Consider the following 20,012-nt stretch of genomic DNA (forward strand, 5'->3'; position numbering starts at 1 on the left):
CAGACTGTTTTAAGTATTGCGTCTCTATCTCATTGCGGGACAATTTTGTAGAAACAGTGGAGATCATTCCCTTAAGAGAATTAACCCACTGCGGTTCAGCCCCGCTATTCTGTGAACCCTGAGTAACCAGTAGTGAGCCCCCCGGTGAAGAGGAACACTCTGCTGTACAAGAAACACTCTTTAGCTGACATAATGTAAATGTGACAGCACACACACACACACACACACACACGAACTGGTTAAGCACAAGTAACCCACAAAGAGCCCTTCAGGGAGACACAGAGATGTTTGGAGCTAGCCTCCACCGCGCCCTTACCGCTAATGCCAAGCTTAGCTGGGTCGCAGACTAAGTACCCTGGTAGGGGACTTAGTACACTAATAATTGCTCCCCCCTGCTATGACCCCCTGGTACCGCTAAGGTAATTTGGAGTCACACCGGAGGAGCTTCGCGTCCCTGTCAGTCAGCATCTGTGTCCACTGCATAGGGAAAATGGCGCTGGTGAGCTGCTGGATACTCTCATAGTGAAGCCCCGGAAATCAGTTTTCAAAGTTTTTGAGTCTGTTACCTTGAAAAGATAACTTCCACAAACCTAGTTAGGTGGTATATCCTTTAGTCAGTTAAATCTGAAAACAGTGGAGTTTTTCTTTTTAAATTAAAATATTTTTCAATCTTAGCCTGAGAAAATAAGGTTTATTTTTATACTCGTGAATTGCAAAATTAGCACGTTTAAATCTTTACAAAAATCAGAAACTAAGTAAAATTAAAAAAATTAAATAGATTTCATACACTACATTACAATAATAAATGTGTGCAAAAGCAATAGAAAATGTAATTTGCATCCGATCACTTCACATGGAGTGACCACACCAGTCTTGACCTCAATCCCATCAAAATGTGTGATAAGACTTTTAAATTGCTGGAACAGATGCTACAGGTATTTTAACTACATACAGATGTGTATTATATTTCAGTATTTTATTATTCATGATTTACCATTATATTTTTGGGAAATACCCTAAATATGAATAAGTGATGATGTAGGCTCTTTACCATAATTCTGGAAAGAAAAAAAACTAGTGTTTTACCAAAATGACGTCATAATGAGTAAATACTGTTTATATATCTGTAATTAACAACCACAGGCTATCTACAGTATAGCTGCACTTTTTGAGGTGTTGCTCACTATGAAGATATTGCATATTCCTATACATGTGTACAGTGACCCACCGCAAGCTAAGGTATATTGCAGGTTCATCTACTTTGCAGGAAAACGTCTTTAGGGCTAGGACTTATTAACCAACATAAATAAACACTGTATCAACTGAACAGTAGACCCTAATGGCACTGGCTTTGTGTGCTGGTCTTCAGATAGTCAGGCAAAGATGCAAACCAAAATGGCCAAATTAAACTATCATTAACATAAAAAGTGGTTGCAATCCATACTATTTTAGTTTCTAAATTTAAGGGTGGATTTGTAAATTTTGATTGAAAACTATTTATGAGAACAGCTCAGCCAACAATGATACACTGCAAATATACACAACTGTTCGCTGCAAAAATACACAACAGGCAATCAAAGGGAGCAAATGTACTGAGATTAATAAAACTTACCTGAGGTATGCAGTCTGTATAAGCAAACATAGATTTACAGCGATCCTCCATACTTATATGATAAAGAATACACATAACAACTTGCTTGTAGTTTTCATTTTCTAGCAACATAAAATACACTATTACACATTGGCTTAAAAACAAGTCGACCAGACTTCCTGTGTGTATTTTTTAATATCATTAATCCAAAAAAGTGATCTAAGATATTTATTGACCCAATAAATTTGAAAGTGTACTAGAGTAAAGTTAGATATCTCAAAGAACATGTTTTTATTGCTGTGTTTCATTTGTACTATAAAATATTATAGGACATGATAGAAAAAAAAATTAGGCCTTGATATGGGTTAAAAGAACTGTATTTATCACAACAAAGTTGTATAAAATTAAATTATATTACAAAACTGCAAGTCAGAGACAAACCGGGTATTCACAAATACTTATTGGAAGCATATGGTCATATAGGGCTCCAGTACGGAACTCCTCAATTTAATTGAGTAAGCACAAGGAAGCATAAATTTTACTGTCTGTAATAATTGCAAGCAATGCCGCTAAAGCTTTTAGTTGAGTATGCCGGCAGAACATGTGCTTTTCATTTAATCTTCTGCCCTGTTTGACCTTAATGCTTTGCTCAACTGATCAGGTATTAAAGATCAACAGTGGATACTCTTCTGATAAATCAGGGTAAAATATCCCGTACAAAATTTTGCAGCTTCTACGGTACAATAGACTCTCCTGTACACTTGTTAGAAACCATCAGTTCAAAATTTAATACACAAAATAACTCAGTTTGTCATTTTAAAATAGAAATGGAATGTAATTAGATGGTAATTTTTTCTACTTGGACATAATACAGGTATAATTTAGGAAGGTATGTGTGAAATGAGCTTGCATTATAGTAAAATTTCTTTTACTCAATTTATTTTTTATAAAAACAAGGGTAAAAAATGTGCTGTGGGCACATTATATTTAAAAAATTGTATCATTTATGAAAAGGTTATTTTTTTACTTGTTGGATGATTAACATTTTCTTTAGAATTAAACAATCAGCAGAATAAATATGGGCTGCAATTAAAAAGAACGTCAAGATTCAATATTAGTGTTTCATAAAATTGCAGGTCTTATTTACACAAAATAGTTAAGTGATTGCAATCAAAATATTTTCCTTTTAAGTTATGCAAGCCATACATCTACGGGCAGATTCACCTTTCTGCCAATGGTGATCTGAGAATTAGCGGACATCGATGTACAATGCTAGCAGAACTGCAGCAATGATGTATGCGGACACGTCTGTACACAACAGTACTAATTTCCATAGAAATCAGTACATTTATTCCTGGCTGCCTGTTGTAGATGCCTCTCTACACCCTACCACAATCACATTCTCACTTATTTAAAACCACTAAAAATTTATGAAGGGCAGTTGTACAATACTTGGCAGTGCCGAGGTGACATTAACACACTAAAGGAAAAGATAATTTAGAAGAATTATTGTAATTCCATCTCAGCATAGAAGCATAAGTTCAACTATCATTGCTGTTGCAATATCTGGTCATTTGATGATCTTTACGGATGCAAATCATCATGGACAACATCCTATTTTGGCTACTCCCAGCAGTAAGAATAATAGTAGAGAGAAACACCGGGCACACAATTCGTTCTACACCGCATAAAAGCAAAAGCCTTTTCTAGTACGAGAAGAGTAAGGAGGTTAAGTTAGGAGAAATAGTGAAGGATAGCCATAGTTGACATCAGCTGACATTTTCATTTTACTGACGTCTCCCATCTTCCAACAGTGATGCATCACTGGTAGCTCCACAGAAATACCCCTACAAAGACCTACAATAAAAGGAACTTAAATTATTGTTGGCTGACAATGCTGCTGCCATACAATGGTCACACAAAGTTTTTTCCACCAACAGCTCCAGAAGCTTATGAATCAAGTGTTCACCACACCACTTAGATTGTAAGCATATTTGAGAATGGCAATCTTTAATTTCTGTTTCAGTTCTTTGCATTTAATTTTGTCATATTCCCCTCAATGTACAGCACTGACTAATATTTTAACACTATATAAATATTGACAATGTAAGCGCAGTGTGGGCCCCTCTGCAGTATCATATGTAAAAAAAAATGCTATTTAAGGGAATTAGAGTGGGACAAGTGATCAGAGTATGATGCAGTGGAGTGGGGCTGTCATACTGTATGGTTATGCCGGACACATAAAGAAGACAGGAATAAAAATGTATCCACCCAAAAAATGGCGCTGGGTAATACTTAGTGCATTGAGATGCTTTCTTTCTAGGCAATCATTGTTATATTCTATATGCTTTACATTTTCAAATAAGGTTTGCTACTGTATCTGTTGAGTGTAAAGGTGGAAATTTAGCAATTATATTTTTTACAACACACTGAAATCCTATGGTATTGCTGGGAACAGGATGGCCAATCCCGGGATTTGCGGGATCCCGGGATTTAGGCCAAAATTCGGCCAGGATTTAATCCCGGGATTGGAAGCTCTCATCCCGGGGATTGAGGGATCATGCGGCCCTTTGTTTATATTAAAGCCGGGCAGTGTTGAGCGTCCTCAGGATGCTCAGACGCTGCCCGGCTCCTCCTGTGCAGCGTGACGTGCAGTCACAGGTCACGCTGCGCAGTCAGCCGTCCGCCGTCACCGAGACAACCCTCTACCCCCCCCTGCTGTATGGTGAGTTGTGTGTGCGGGGCGAGAGGGGCGGACACATAGGAAAAATCCAATCCCGGGTATCCCGGGATTGTCCATTTTTCAGTCCAGATACCCGGAATTGAAAAAATGGCCTAGGATTGGCCACCCTTGCTGGGAAGCATAATTGCAGTTGTAATACTTAGGAATAATTCCAAGCAAGTTTGAAAATCCTATATTATTTAAACCAAAGCTGCAAAACCCAACAAGGACCTACAGTAAAAGGAACTTCTGTTTATGTCTTTATTATGTACAGCATTCTTAAATATATTTACTGTACGAACTTAAATATCGATAACACATATGAGGATAGTCTTATGAAAAAATGTGGACAGAACTAACTCAGATAGAAACCAGAAAAACAGTCAGAAGATGATGGTAACTAAGACAATTTAGATAATGTAACTCAGCCATTAAATATTATCATATGGATTTGCAATGAAATGATTTGTCTCATCCTGCAACAAATTGTAACCTGTAACTGATGGATTTTTAGCAGTCACACATATTCATTTTAGGCAGCAGATGTCACTATCAACCAAGAAGAAATTCAAAGTATTATCTAAATGTCCATTTTGCTCACTGCTTTTTTTTTTTCTTTTTTTTTTAAATGCACAACCATGTCACTTTATATCATTTCTTCCTGCACGCATTCATTAATTTTTTAAAGAAACTTCAAACCATGTATTGTTAAATATGTAAATTTAATATTATATAACACTGGAGTGCTATTAAATCGAACTAAAACTAATGATAGTTTATGTTGTGCTTAGTTGTGATGCTGTTCCTCTTTAGTGTAGTGTGTTCTCCACAGAGCACTTTCACAGAAAATGAAACATTACACAAAAGTAAAAGATGAATCCTATTGCCAACAGAAAGAGTAATAAATACAATTATAACTGTGCATAATTACTAAATACATATTGTGCACATTTTCAGATAGATGAAGACCATTTATTCACTCAGGTTGAATTTGTCAGTATATTTCACCTAAGTACATGACCTGGATGGGACAGAATGGTAAAGGTAAAGAATATGGAAACTTACAGTTAATGTAGATTTCTGTTAATTAAAAATAAGTCCCCACAAAAAGCATGAAACAATAATGAGGGACCAGTTGTTATTCTGCAACATGAAATTAGTAGTAAAGTTCCTCTGATGAATGTGACATACTGTATAGGATAATTTTTTCTTAACATTTGTTTATTTACTACACAACTGTACAATTTTGCCCTTACAAAAAGAGTACTAAATTAAGGCCCATACATACTGGGCGATTTTGAGCTGAAAGCAGGTTACTTTTGGTGTGTTGAGCTGCTTTCAGCTCAAAGTCGCCCAGTGTGTATGCACAAGCGATGAGCGCTGATGCACGCTCTTGCTTCATCGCTGGCGGCCGCTGTCCATCTACTGGTATTACCAGTAGATGAACGGCGGGGTGAGTGGCTTTCCATAGCGTTCTGCTATGGAAAGCCGCTCACCCCTGCTGACATCGCTGGGCAGGGGGAAAAAAGCGCTCAGTGTGTATGCACCTTTAGAAATTTATTCTGCCATTTACATCTAAACATCAGATGTGAGTTAAGATATTTTTTCCACGCATTATGCATGTAAAGAATAAGAAGATTAAAATGAGGACATTGCAAAAAGACTATAATAAAGAACACAGACTACTTTAGTTGTATATATGTCATCTGCATTTATCGTAAAAGATGCATAAGATTTCTCCTGCCATGAAAATGTTTGTGGGCAGCCCTATGGATTTAGATGAAGCATTATAAAGGAATAATTGCTTTGCCAGATGTGCACCATTAAGAGACAGTGAATAGAGAATGAAGGAAAAGCAAACATTTAGACAAATATTTTTAAACTAGTGAAAAATGCAATTCTGAGGTGACAGTATTTGTATATGTTACCACTGCAATACTATTTAGTCTAGGAGACATACTTCTGGAAGCAGGATTATTTAACCTGTGTGCTTTACTGGTTTTCCCTCAGTCATTAACTAACTCAAAGTACCTCCATAACGTATAGAGAGAGTCACTGTTTTGTGTGTACCATAACTTACATATATAAGGAAGCATATATTGGATTCATGGAGTCTGACAAGCCCATAATAAGATCTAAGAAGGAGAAACACTACACAGAGATGTGTCCACTTACATCTAGCCTCCTTGCATGTTAAACGGCCCCTCTAGTCACGCCATGCAGAGCGTTTTTCGTGTGACTTTTTCAATTAAATTGTGCCTTATTCGCAAAATGATGCAAATAGGATGCATAATCAGCTTTTGCAGATTTAAATGATTTGTGGCATGCCTATATTCTGTGTGCAACAGTGGCTGTATCTGCATCCGAAATGCTACACTACACGGTTTTCCTATAAAGCACTGTCACATAGCATTTTGTATGCAGATAAAGCTGCGGTCACACACAGAATATAGGCATGAAGCATATAATTTTAATCAGCAGGGTCTGCTAGTGTTCTTATTTACATAGTGATGGGAGTAAATTTCCTCTTCGGGCAAAAAACAAACAACAAAAAAACAAACATTAAATGAAGTTGCATGGGACTTGTCAGTATTAAGGCAAGATGTATACAGATTTTTTTTAAATAAAATTTCAGCTTCCACATTTAATTATTGCAGGTTGGGACATTTGTTCATGACAGAGGATAAAGGCATGTAATATAAGTAAATACAATAAAGGGCCCCTCATTATGGGCACTGCTGAACTAGTGGAGGCATATCAAGAGAGGTAAGCTATAGCAATCCCAGTTGTGAGTACATTCATTTCGGTGTCTATCTGTTCCCAGAAGCCTACATTAGCCAAACAATGGCGATAATGCCGCATGGCTTGAGTAGCAGGTTAAAAGGGACAATCTCTAAGTTGACCACAAAGTTAGAAGGTGACCAAAGACACAAGCCAATAGTGGTCACAGACTGTACTGTATTTACCAGCATGACCCATAACGATTGCAGTGGCCGGGCAACAGTTTTCAGGTTACATGCAGTGGTATTATTTGAAATGTCAGGTGTTATCACAGAATGTGGCCATCATCAGGGAATATCCCACTTCATATTGCTGTTGGTTTAATTATTAATCAAATCCTGTTAGTAACTCCAGTGATGCCTCAGAACGTCCTCCCCTTTTTCCACTATATTTGTGTATATATTGTACACTGGAAGGAAAGGCTTCCTTCCTCTGGTATTGGCACTCCTCCCATTCACCCTCAGGTGTTTTAATTAGCTGGGTTCCTGCATTTCAGATTACACATTGATAAGGCCCTATTTAGAGGTAAGTCCTGAATAAATGTATAGAATGTGATAGTATTAGGAATGTAAAGGTCCCCTCCTTTTTCCATTATATTTGTGTATATATTGTACACTGGAAGGCAAGGCTTCCTTCCTCTGGTATTGGCACTCCTCCCATTCACCCTCAGGTGTTTTAATTAGATGGGTTACTGCATTTCAGATTACACATTGATAAGGCCCTATTTAGAGGTAAATCCTGAATAAATGTATAGAATGTGATAGTATTAGGAATGTTAGGGTCCCCTCCTTTTTCCACTATATTTGTGTATATATTGTACACTGGAAGGCAATGCTTCCTTCCTCTGGTATTGGCACTCCTCCCATTCACCCTCAGGTGTTTTAATTAGCTGGGTTCCTGCATTTCAGATTACACATTGATAAGGCCCTATTTAGAGGTAAGTACTGAATAAATGTATAGAATGTGATAGTATTAGGAATGTTAGGGTCCCCTCCTTTTTCCACTATATTTGTATATATATATATATATATATATATATATATATATTGTACACTGGAAGGCAATGCTTCCTTCCTCTGGTATTGGCACTCCTCCCATTCACCCTCAGGTGTTTTAATTAGCTGGGTTCCTGCATTTCAGATTACACATTGATAAGGCCCTATTTAGAGGTAAATCCTGAATAAATGTATAGAATGTGATAGTATTAGGAATGTTAGGGTCCCCTCCTTTTTCCACTATATTTGTATATATATATATATATATATATATATATATTGTACACTGGAAGGCAATTCTTCCTTCCTCTGGTATTGGCACTCCTCCCATTCACCCTCAGGTGTTTTAATTAGCTGGGTTCCTGCATTTCAGATTACATATTGATAAGGCCCTATTTAGAGGTAAGTACTGAATAAATGTATAGAATGTGATAGTATTAGGAATGTTAGGGTCCCCTCCTTTTTCCACTATATTTGTGTATATATTGTACACTGGAAGGCAAGGCTTCCTTCCTCTGGTATTGGCACTCCTCCCATTCACCCTCAGGTGTTTTAATTAGATGGGTTACTGCATTTCAGATTACACATTGATAAGGCCCTATTTAGAGGTAAATCCTGAATAAATGTATAGAATGTGATAGTATTAGGAATGTTAGGGTCCCCTCCTTTTTCCACTATATTTGTGTATATATTGTACACTGGAAGGCAATGCTTCCTTCCTCTGGTATTGGCACTCCTCCCATTCACCCTCAGGTGTTTTAATTAGCTGGGTTCCTGCATTTCAGATTACACATTGATAAGGCCCTATTTAGAGGTAAATCCTGAATAAATGTATAGAATGTGATAGTATTAGGAATGTTAGGGTCCCCTCCTTTTTCCACTATATTTGTATATATATATATATATATATATATATATATATATTGTACACTGGAAGGCAATTCTTCCTTCCTCTGTTATTGGCACTCCTCCCATTCACCCTCAGGTGTTTTAATTAGCTGGGTTCCTGCATTTCAGATTACACATTGATAAAGCCCTATTTAGAGGTAAGTACTGAATAAATGTATAGAATGTGATAGTATTAGGAATGTTAGGGTCCCCTCCTTTTTCCACTATATTTGTGTATATATTGTACACTGGAAGGCAAGGCTTCCTTCCTCTGGTATTGGCAATCCTCTAATTCACCCTCAGGTGTTTTAATTAGATGGGTTCCTGCATTTCAGATTACACATTGATAAGGCCCTATTTAGAGGTAAATCCTGAATAAATGTAGAGAATGTGATAGTATTAGGAATGTTAGGGTCCCCTCCTTTTTCCACTATATTTGTGTATATATTGTTCACTAGAAGGCAATGCTTCCTTCCTCTGGTATTGGCACTCCTCCCATTCACCCTCAGGTGTTTTAATTAGCTGGGTTCCTGCATTTCAGATTACACATTGATAAGGCCCTATTTAGAGGTAAATCCTGAATAAATGTATAGAATGTGATAGTATTAGGAATGTTAGGATCCCCTCCTTTTTCCACTATATTTGTGTATATATTGTACACTGGAAGGCAATGCTTCCTTCCTCTGGTATTGGCACTCCTCCCATTCACCCTCAGGTGTTTTAATTAGCTGGGTTCCTGCATTTCAGATTACACATTGATAAGGCCCTATTTAGAGGTAAGTACTGAATAAATGTATAGAATGTGATAGTATTAGGAATGTTAGGGTCCCCTCCTTTTTCCACTATATTTGTGTATATATTGTACACTGGAAGGCAATGCTTCCTTCCTCTGGTATTGGCACTCCTCCCATTCACCCTCAGGTGTTTTAATTAGCTGGTTTCCTGCATTTCAGATCACACATTGATAATTCCCTATTTAGAGTTAAGTCCTGAATAAATTTATAGAATGTGATAGTATTAGGAATGTTAGGGACCCATGTGATGAAGTCACCTGGCCTCGGTACATGGGCCCGCATATTTGCGAAAATGTGTGCTAAGAACTTCAATTATACTCCATGTTAATTGTGAGGGTTTATTTAAATAATGTTTACTATCAGTGTTCTTAGTGCTAAGAGTGTGCATCTGCATCTCTTCCTCCAGCATAGTATTAGAAGCCTCAGCATGAAAGCGCCTCTTGATATTTTTATAATAGGATGTGCAGTCCAGGTCCCCCTCTTTATGCCTCAGAACAAGTAAGTTCTTGAGAGGTACACCCTACTAACGTGTAACTGTTTAATACTGATATGAAAAGAGTTGAATGTAGTTGAGAAAAACACCAAATCGTAAACTAACATAAAAAAGCAAACAAAACAAAACTAGATAAACTATACTACCTTTCAATAGTTTAAATAGGCAAAAAAGGTTTTGCATGAAATACAAGACACAACTTTTAAAAAGTCCAGCAGAAAAAGAAAAAATAACATTCAGTTATGTTGTACATTATTAACTACAAAAACATACAAAAAAGCAGGGCAAAATGTATACCTAAAAGGACTGTGAGCTTGGGAAGAAGTCCAACTTGTACCATTTTGTTTCTCAAGCCAGTGTCAAAGGAAAGGTTCAGAAGAAGCCGCAAGGTTATGTTCAGCAGGTCCTCATGCTCACATGGCACCATTTTAGACAATTTTTCTATAATATCCATTTCAGCCTTTTGCAAAGAATAGAAGGAAAAATTATCATCTTTGAAAAAGGTTATGGTATAATAGGTAGACAGTTAAAAGGTTGACAGTGTCTTGGTCAGCACCAAATGGTCGTCATGCACAAGGTCAACATGGTCAAAAAGTCGACACATGAAAAGATCAATGAGTTTTTCATGTTTTTTGGTGTCAAATTTCTCCTTCCAGTATGTGAAACCCTAATTAGTGCACCGCTTCATTCACCATGCTTCGGGCAAGGTGCCTCGCTCTGCTAAAACTGTACTCGTAGGTAAGCGTTGTCACGACCCTGCAGGGAGTTGTTGGAGCGACTATTTCTAAGGTACGTATAACGCGCTTTTTAGAAAGATCACACAGAAAAATAGTAAGATTAGCAAAATAAAATAAAAAAGCTTATGGCTGCTAAAAAACAGCAGCCCTTTTAACCATGGTCCGGCTCTTGCAGCACCAAACAAAAAACTGATTTGCCTAATCCAGGAGGCGGAATATATGGACGGGCCCGATGCGTGCTGGGAGGCCGAAAGCTTTGACCGACTGGTGCAAATCCGCTGTTGCATCATATCCCAATGTTATCCTGTGGACCCTGCAGGAGAAAATGTAAACTTTTTTTTTAAAACTCATTTCGACCATATACTGCATTGACCATTGCCATGTGGACCTTTTGACCATGTCAACCATATGCATGTCTACCATTTGGTGTCAACCTATTGAGTTTGAAACTTTTAACTTTTGACCTATCATCCGGATACATTTCAAAACAATATATCAACAATATACAATAAACTTAAAATACATCTTAAATTAAAGCTTCAGAAAAATAATTACAACATTCCATCAGCATGACTATGTCTCTGGCAATGCTTTTTTTATTGTACTCAGCAATACAAACTGACTACATATCATGCATTCACAAGCTAATGGCTCACAGCTTTCAGACAGCTAAGAGGAAAAATATTCTATACATTACCCCATACTTTTATAGAATAATTATTAAAATTGTTGTCATGTTTTAGCCAAGTTATATAAGCACCAAGTAATGAAATGGTCCATATGTAACTCGAAATATGTATTTTTTTTACATAAACAATAGGTTTATAGTGAACAGAACTTTAGGTTTGATGATAGAGAACTCTAGATCACACGCCAAAGGCAACATTTAGTAAAGGCAATAAATCTATTCTTGGCACAGATGGAGCACCGATTTCAGCCACACAAATGTAAATCCAGAGTAAACTTGTGTTGACCTCCTTACATTCACAACAATGCAAACAGTCCTCTTCTACTTACTACAATGGATTAGCCACAATCTTGAGTAAAAGAACATTTCAGCATTTTTTTTCTATGAAAAGCGCCAGTACTTTAGAGTAAAATCAGAAAAAAAGCATGACGACTTACAAGATATATTACACTTGCGGATTGCCCCCCCCCCAAAAAAGCAGTCTAATTTCATTGCAAAGAGCTCCTTAATTAAAATTATAGGAAAACATCTAATCTCCACCATCTCCTTGGGAAAAATCAAATACTTTTGCATCTGTAAAATGTAATTTAAATAATAACATGTTTACCTATGGGTGAACAACCAGTGTAGTTAGACACCTAGCACACAATCAGCAAGGAACACCTAATTATGAACCCTCCTCCTTTTTCAGAAAATGTTAATTTATTAAAATAGCAGAAACCATCATTTTTAGATAGCAAAGATCTTCGCAAAATTAATCAATGGTGAACAGATGTTGCACATTATTTCACACAGCAAGAAAAGAAAAGGAGATTTATGAACTTACCTTGTTAAATCCTTTTCTTCAATTCCCTAGCGGGCACAGGGAAACACAGGGTACAGCCTAGAGAGGAGAGAGCCTGGGCACCAACAGTTGCTAATTTTATCCAAGCAGCCCACGACTCTCTCTCCACTATACCACTCCCACTGTGTTTGGCCAGCCAGTTTAGTTAGCAAGCCCATGGCAAGGAGCAAGGAAAAAAAGAGGGAGAATGAAGACAGACACGCATTCAGAATTACACACAGAGTAAAGGTGCATCGGTACCACAGGAACAAAAACTAAACAAGCCAGATGTGTCAGGGTGGGCACCCTGTGCCCCCCTATGGAGATGAAGAAAAGGATTTAACAAGGTAAGAACATAAATCTCCTTTATTCCATCCTCCACTAGTAGACACAGTGAAACACTGGGACATTCCAAAGCTGTCGCCCAAGAGCTGCACTGTGAAGCCTTCACCTGAAAGCCACATCCAAAGACGTGAACATGTCAAATGTACAGAAACAAATTAAAGTGTGGACAGAGGACCACGTGGAAGCTTTACAAAGCTGATCTGCAGAAGCACCATATTAAGCTGCCCAAAATGTTCCCACTGACCAGGTGAAATGAGCAGTCACCACAGCAGGGCCAGAACGATCTGCAGCAGAATAGGCATGGCAGATGGTCAAGCGGAGTCACCTAGCCAAAGTATGTTTAAAAACCGTCCAGTCCCGCTTGTGAAAGCGGGACCGAAGGAGATGCCACAATAAAAGATGCGAATCCCCGTTTTTACAGAGACCCGCCTTACCTGTCCCCCCGTTATCCGGCTGTGGTCCCCGGGTTGCCAGGAAGCCTTGCTAGTGGAGTCTTGTCCGGCACCCGCTGAGATCACCAGACCAGTTACTGGTGTCGTGGCGCTGGGCGGGAAGTTGTAGGAGCAGCAATGCTGGCATCCGCCGGACAGCCAAGCACTGCTGCTCTATAGTAAGATACTAAAATTAAACATAAATCTCAAAATAAAGCTTGGGGCTGCCCCCTGTCTAACGGGGATCTGACTCCAGCCGGCACCAGAGAAAACTGAAGTCCCTTGGTCTTGGCCAGTACAGGGAGGAAGGACCGTAGCATTCTGGAAGCTTAAAAGCTTTAGATGTCTAGTGCCCGGATCCACTCTGCAGCCCTATACCCCGGTGTCCCTGTGAATCAGCATGGACCACGAAGAAGAAAGTACTGTGTGGTAGGCACACAATGAGAGTAGATTTTTAAAACTTAGCTTTTAATATCCTTATTTGGTTAAAATCTTGTGATATTAGATCACATTTGAGTTGGATGTACCAGTGAAAATAGTCAAACTGACAAACATACAAATATATGTTATGAGAATGAAGATTGTGATAAAGAGAGGGCAGTGTCATCTGTTGCTACTGTCCTGCTTGTAATATTCGCCAGCAGTTAATTATTTTCTTACAGACTTGAATTTTATTTAAGCAGGATTCAAATCCATAATTCTCCTATTAATTACACACTATAATAATATATAATGATTGCTGATGGATATCAATTCATGCATGATCCAACTATTATTCTTAGGTGTTACTACAATCGAGTATCTATATATTTCTAATTATATTACTCCACCAAGAGGCTTTTACAATATAAGGTCAACACGTTTTGTCAGTTTAAACAACACACATTTGCTTAGGTACCTACGGTTATTGTGTTCAGCAATTATGAAATTGCATATGAGAGTTGTCTTTAACTGCATTGGACAAGAAGTACACAAAGTGTAGTCCTCATTAGAACATCAATGGTTTAACAATAAGTGCTATATACTGTTATTAATCCTCCTAAATGGACAAATAACTTGTATCAAGTGTGTACTGCTGTATTTGAAATCGAACCAGTCTTGAGTATAACGTAATGTCACAGATATCAATGTATGATTAATTTCACTGTGAGTGATAAATTGCACCAGCCAATCAGCTCCTAATGGGCCCTACACACCCGGCGATATGCCCGACGGCCAATACAGCCGACAGGCGACCCAGCGCCAGTGGGGAAGTGACGGGGCGAGTGAAGTTTCCACACAGCAGTGCATGCTAATATGGACGAGATTGTCCATATTGGCATGCATGTATAAGCGACCCTTCACCAACTATGAACGAGTGCAGGGCCGCGCATCGTTCTTCGTTGGTGCCTACACACTGAACGTTCATATCGTTCAGTAAGATCTTTACGTTTGTAAGGCCTATAACTGCCATGTTACAGACACGGGCAGAAGTATTAACCTGGAGACAGCATAAGGAAATGATAAACCAGTGATAAGTGCAAGGTGTTTAACGCACCAGCCAATCAGCTCCTAACTGTTTATTTACATATTGGAGATGATTGGCTGGTGCGTTTATCAACTTGCACTTATCACTGGTTTATCACTTCCTTATGCTTTCTCCAGGTTAATACATCTGCCCCAGTGTTTGAAAAAACGAGATTTATGGTAAGAACTTACTGTTGTTAAATCTTTCAGCGAGGTACACTGGGCTCCACAAGGATTAACATCGGGGTGTAGAGTAGGATCTTGATCTGAGGCACCAACAGGCTCAAAGCTTTAGACTGTTCCCAAGATGCACAGCGCCGCCTCCTCTATAACCCTGCCTCCGTGCATAGGAGCTCAGTTTCGTTAACCAGCCCAATGCAGTAGCAGGTACTAGAGACGACAATCATGAATAGCCACATACTCAACACCTAGGAGGGTGCCAGCGGCTAATGCCATACCAACCCAAAGAAGCAAAGTGCGTCTCTTTCTGCAAGGTACACTGGGCTCCACAAGGCACTTGTGGAGCCCAGTGTACCTTGCAGAAAGAGATTTAACAACAGTAAGTTCCTACCATAAATCTCGATTTCTGCTGCGGGGTACACTGGGCTCCACTAGGAATAACATCGTGAATGTCCTAAAGCAGTTCCTTATGGGAGGGGACGCACTGTAGCGGGCACAAGAACCCAGCGTCCAAAGGAAGCATCCTGGGAGGCGGAAGTATCAAAGGCATAGAACCTTATGAACGTGTTCACTGAGGACCACGTAGCCGCCTTGCACAATTGATCAAGGGTCGCACCACGGCGGGCCGCCGAAGAAGGTCCTACAGACCGAGTAGAATGGGCTTTGATGGTAGCAGGAGCTGGCAGACCAGCCTGTACATAAGCATGTGCAATCACCATTCTAATCCATCCGGCCAAGGTCTGCTTGTTAGCAGGCCAGCCACATTTGTGAAAAACAAACAGTACAAAAAGAGAATCAGATTTCCGAATGGAGGGAGTTCTCTTCACATAGATACGGAGAGTCCGTACCACGTCCAAAGACCGCTCTTTAGATGATGCCTCAGGAGAATTCAAGGCCGGAAACACAATTTCCTGATTACGGTGGAAGGAAGACACCACCTTGGGCAAATAACCCGGACACGTTCTAAGAACCGTCCGGTCACGGTGAAAAATCAGATAGGGGGACTTACAGGATAAGGCACCCAAGTCCGAGGCCCTTCTAGCTGAAGCGATAGCCAGCAAAAACAAAATCTTAAGGGAGAGCCACTTAAGGTCTGCAGACGCAAGAGGTTCAAACGGAGACTCCAGAACCACCGACAGATCCCAAGAGGCCACAGGTGGAACATAAGGAGGTTGAATCCACAACATGCCCTGAATGAAGGTATGAACATCAGGTAGGGCAGCAAACTTTCTCTGAAACCAAACTGACAAGGCAGAGATGTGAACCTTGAGGGAGTCCAGACGAAGGCCTAAGTCCAGGCCCTGTTGAAGGAAGGCCAATAGTTTGGCTGTACTAAACTTGAAAACGTCATGATAATGAGACGCACACCAAGTAAAGTAAAATTCCAGACTCTATGGTAGATCCGAGCAGAAGCCGGCTTACGGGCCTTCAACATAGTTTGAACGACCGCCTCAGAAAAACCCTTGGCCCTCAGGACGGAAGCTCAAGAGCCACGCCATCAAAGCCAGACGGGCAAAGTCCTGGTAAACACAAGGGCCCTGAATGAGGAGGTCTGGTCGTTGTGGAAGTAGAAGGGGACTATCCAACGAGAGGCCCTGTAGATCAGAGAACCAGTGCCGCCTGGGCCACGCTGGAGCGATCAAAAGTAGGTCTCCTCCTTCTTGCTTGACCTTCCATATTACTCTGGGCAGGAGTGACACCGGAGGGAACACATACGGCAGCTTGAAGTTCCATGGAATTGCCAGAGAGTCAACGAACACTGCTCGAGAATCCCTTGTCTTTGCTCCGAAGACCGGAACCTTGTGATTGTGTCGAGACGCCATCAGGTCCACATCTGGAAGGCCCCACTTGTCCTCGAGAAGTTGAAACACCTCTGGATGGAGGATCCATTCTCCGGCGTGTACGTTCTGACAACTAAGAAAATAGGATTTTAATTACCTACCGGTAAATCGTTTTCTCGTAGTCCGTAGAGGATGCTGGGGTCCATATTAGTACCATGGGGTATAGATGGGTCCACCAGGAGCCATTGGCACTTTAAGAGTTTAATAGTGTGGGCTGGCTCCTCCCTCTATGCCCCTCCTACCAGACTCAGTCTAGAAACTGTGCCCAAGGAGACGACATACTTCGAGAGAAGGAATTACACAGATAGTGGCGAGATTCATACCAGCTCACACAACAGGCAAATCCGGCTAACATGCCGGAAAAACTCAGCAACAGCTGAAACAGTACTGAAACAGTAATAATGCAGAACTTACCTAGGAACCAGGCAGTACTGAACTGTAAAACTAATGCAGGAAAACGCTGCGCTGGGCGGGCGCCCAGCATCCTCTATGGACTACGAGAAAAGGATTTACCGGTAGGTAATTAAAATCCTATTTTCTCTTACGTCCTAGAGGATGCTGGGGTCCATATTAGTACCATGGGGATGTACCAAAGCTCCCAGTATGGGAGGGAGAGCGCGGAGGCTCCTCCAAGACTGCTTGACCAAACTTGGGGTCATCAGAGGCCAAAGTATCGAACTTGCAATACTTGGCAAACGTGTTCGATCCAGACTAAGTAGCAGCTCGGCAAAGTTGTACAGCCGAGACACCCCGGGCAGCCGCCCAGGAAGAGCCCACTTTACGAGTAGAGTGGGCCTTTACAGATTTTGGACACGGCAATCCTGCCGTAGAATATGAATGCTGGATGGTGAACCTGATCCAGCATGAAATCGACTGCTTAGAAGCAGGACACCCAATATTCTTGGGATCATAGAGGACAAACAAGGAGTCAGTCTTTCGATGACTAGCTGTCCTCTTCACATAAATCTTCAAAGCCCTCACAACATCCAAGGCCTTTGAAGCAATTGAGGAGTCAGTGGCAACTGGCACCACAATAGGTTGCTTGATATGGAAAGCCGAGTGGACGAGTCCTAAGTTCCGGCCTATCTTCATGGAAGATCAGATAGGGACTTTCACAAGATAAAGCCCCCAATTCCGACACGCGTCGAGCAGAAGCTAAAGCCAACAAAGTGACCGCCTTCAACGTGAGAAACGTGATGTCTGCCTCCAGCAAAGGCTCAAACCAAGCAGATTGTAGGAACTACAGCACCACGTCCAGATCCCAGGGTGCCGTGGGCGCCACAAAGGGAGACTGGATGTGCAGAACCCTTCAAAAAGGTCTGAACCTCAGGGAGGACAGCCAATTGTTTTTGGAAGAAGATGAACAAAGCAGAGATTTGGACATTGATGGAGCCCAATCTCAGGCCCATATCCACACCTGCTTGCAGGAAAAGGAGAAAACATCCAAGTTGAAACTCCACCACAGGAAATTTCTTGGATTCACACCAAGAAACATATTTTTTCCAAATACAATGGTAATGTTTAGACTTTACCCCCTTCCTAGCCGGTATCAGGGTAGAAATCACCTCACTCGGGATACCTTTCCGAGCTAAGATCTGGCGTTCAACCACCATGCCGTCAAACGTAGTTGTGGTAAGTCTGGATAAGCGAACGGTCCCTGCAGTAGCAGATCCTCCCGAAGAGGTAACGGCCTTGGATCATCCAGCAGAAGATCCAGCAGATCCGCATACCAAGCCCTCCTTGGCCAGTCCGGAGCAATGAGGATTGCTAGAATCTTTGTTCTTCTTACCAGTTGAAGAACTTTTGGTATCAGAGTAAGTGGAGGGAACACATACACTGACGTGAACACCCACGGTGTTACCAGTGCGTCCACTGCCACTGCCTGTGGGTCTCTCGACCTGGAACAGTACCTCCGTAGCTTCATGTTGAGGTGGGAGGCCATCATGTCTATGTGAGGAACCTCCTCACCAACTGGTTACCTCCTCGAACACCTCTGGATGGACGCCCAACTCTCCTGGATGGAGATTGTGTCTGCTGAGGAAGTCTGCTTCCCAGTTGTCTACACCCGGAATGAAAATTGCCGACATCGCCACCGCGTGCCTTTCTGCCCAGAGGAGGATTTATGACACCTCTGACATGGCAGCTCTGCTCTTCGTTCCGCCTTGTCAGTTTATGTAGGCCACTGTGGTCACGTTGTCCGACTGCACCTGAACAGCCTGATCCTGTAGAAGGTGTGCTGCTTGCAGAAGGCCGTTGTACACGGCTCTTAACTCCAGAATGTTTATCGGGAGAAGGGATTCTTGATCCGACCACCTTCCTTTGAAGGTTTCCCCCTGAGCGACTGCTCCCCAACCTCTTAGACTTGCATCCGTGGTTAGAAGGATCCAGTCTTGAACTCTGAACCTTCGGCCTTCCAGAAGGTGAGGCAGTTGTATTCACCAGAGGAGCGAGAACCTGGCTTTCGGAGACAGACGGATCCTCTGGTGCATGTGTAGGTGAGATCCTGACCACTGGTCCAAGAGATCCAGCTGAAAGAATCTAGCATGAAACCTTTGGTACTGTAGAGCCTCGTAGGAGGCAACCATCTTCCCCAGAAGGCGGATGCACTAATGAACCGAGATCCAGGTAGGCTTTAAGACATCCCGGACCATTGATTGGATCATTAATGCTTTCTCCATCGGCAGAAATACCCTCTGCACTTCCGTGTCTAGGATCATTCCCAGGAAAGACAGCCTCTTTGTCAGCTTCGGAAGGTTCAGGATCCAACCATGCTCCTTAAGCAGATGTGTCGTGAGAGCAGTGGATCGCAACAACTTCTCCCTGGACGACGCCTTGATCAGGAGATCATCCAGATACGGAATTATGTTCACTCCCTGCTTGCACAGGAGAACCATCATCTCCGCCATCACCTTGGTGAAGACCCTCGGTGTTGTGGAGAGGCCAAACAGCAGCGCCTGAAACTGATAGTGATTGTCCAACAGTGCAAACCTGAGATATGCCTGATGTGGAGACCAGATGAGAACATGGAGGTATGCATCGTTGATGTCCAAGGACGCCAGGAACTCTCCCTCCATCAGACCTGAGAAGACAGCTCTCAGACTCCATTTTGAATTTGAACTACCTGAGATAGGGGTTCAAAGATTTTAAGTTCAGAATTGGCCGTACCGAACTATACGGCTTCGGTACCACGAAAAGGT

At 41.2% G+C, this 20,012-nt stretch overlaps 1 protein-coding gene across 3 annotated transcripts in view; it reads right to left on the reverse strand.

Moving 5' to 3' along the window:
• Positions 1-20,012, reverse strand: part of KIFAP3 (kinesin associated protein 3) — a 631,738-nt gene that overhangs the window by 289,907 nt on the left and 321,819 nt on the right. For all 3 annotated transcript variants that reach the window (XM_063940294.1, XM_063940293.1, XM_063940295.1), the window contains exons 10-11: positions 10,562-10,724; positions 1,613-1,713 (exon numbers count right to left, since the gene is read on the reverse strand). In XM_063940294.1, coding sequence (XP_063796364.1) covers positions 1,613-1,713; positions 10,562-10,724 — 264 coding nt within the window. The remainder of the gene's footprint in view (positions 1-1,612; positions 1,714-10,561; positions 10,725-20,012) is intronic.

Source organism: Pseudophryne corroboree, chromosome 9, assembly GCF_028390025.1.
Source record: "Pseudophryne corroboree isolate aPseCor3 chromosome 9, aPseCor3.hap2, whole genome shotgun sequence".
NCBI classification, from domain to species: Eukaryota; Metazoa; Chordata; class Amphibia; order Anura; family Myobatrachidae; genus Pseudophryne; species Pseudophryne corroboree.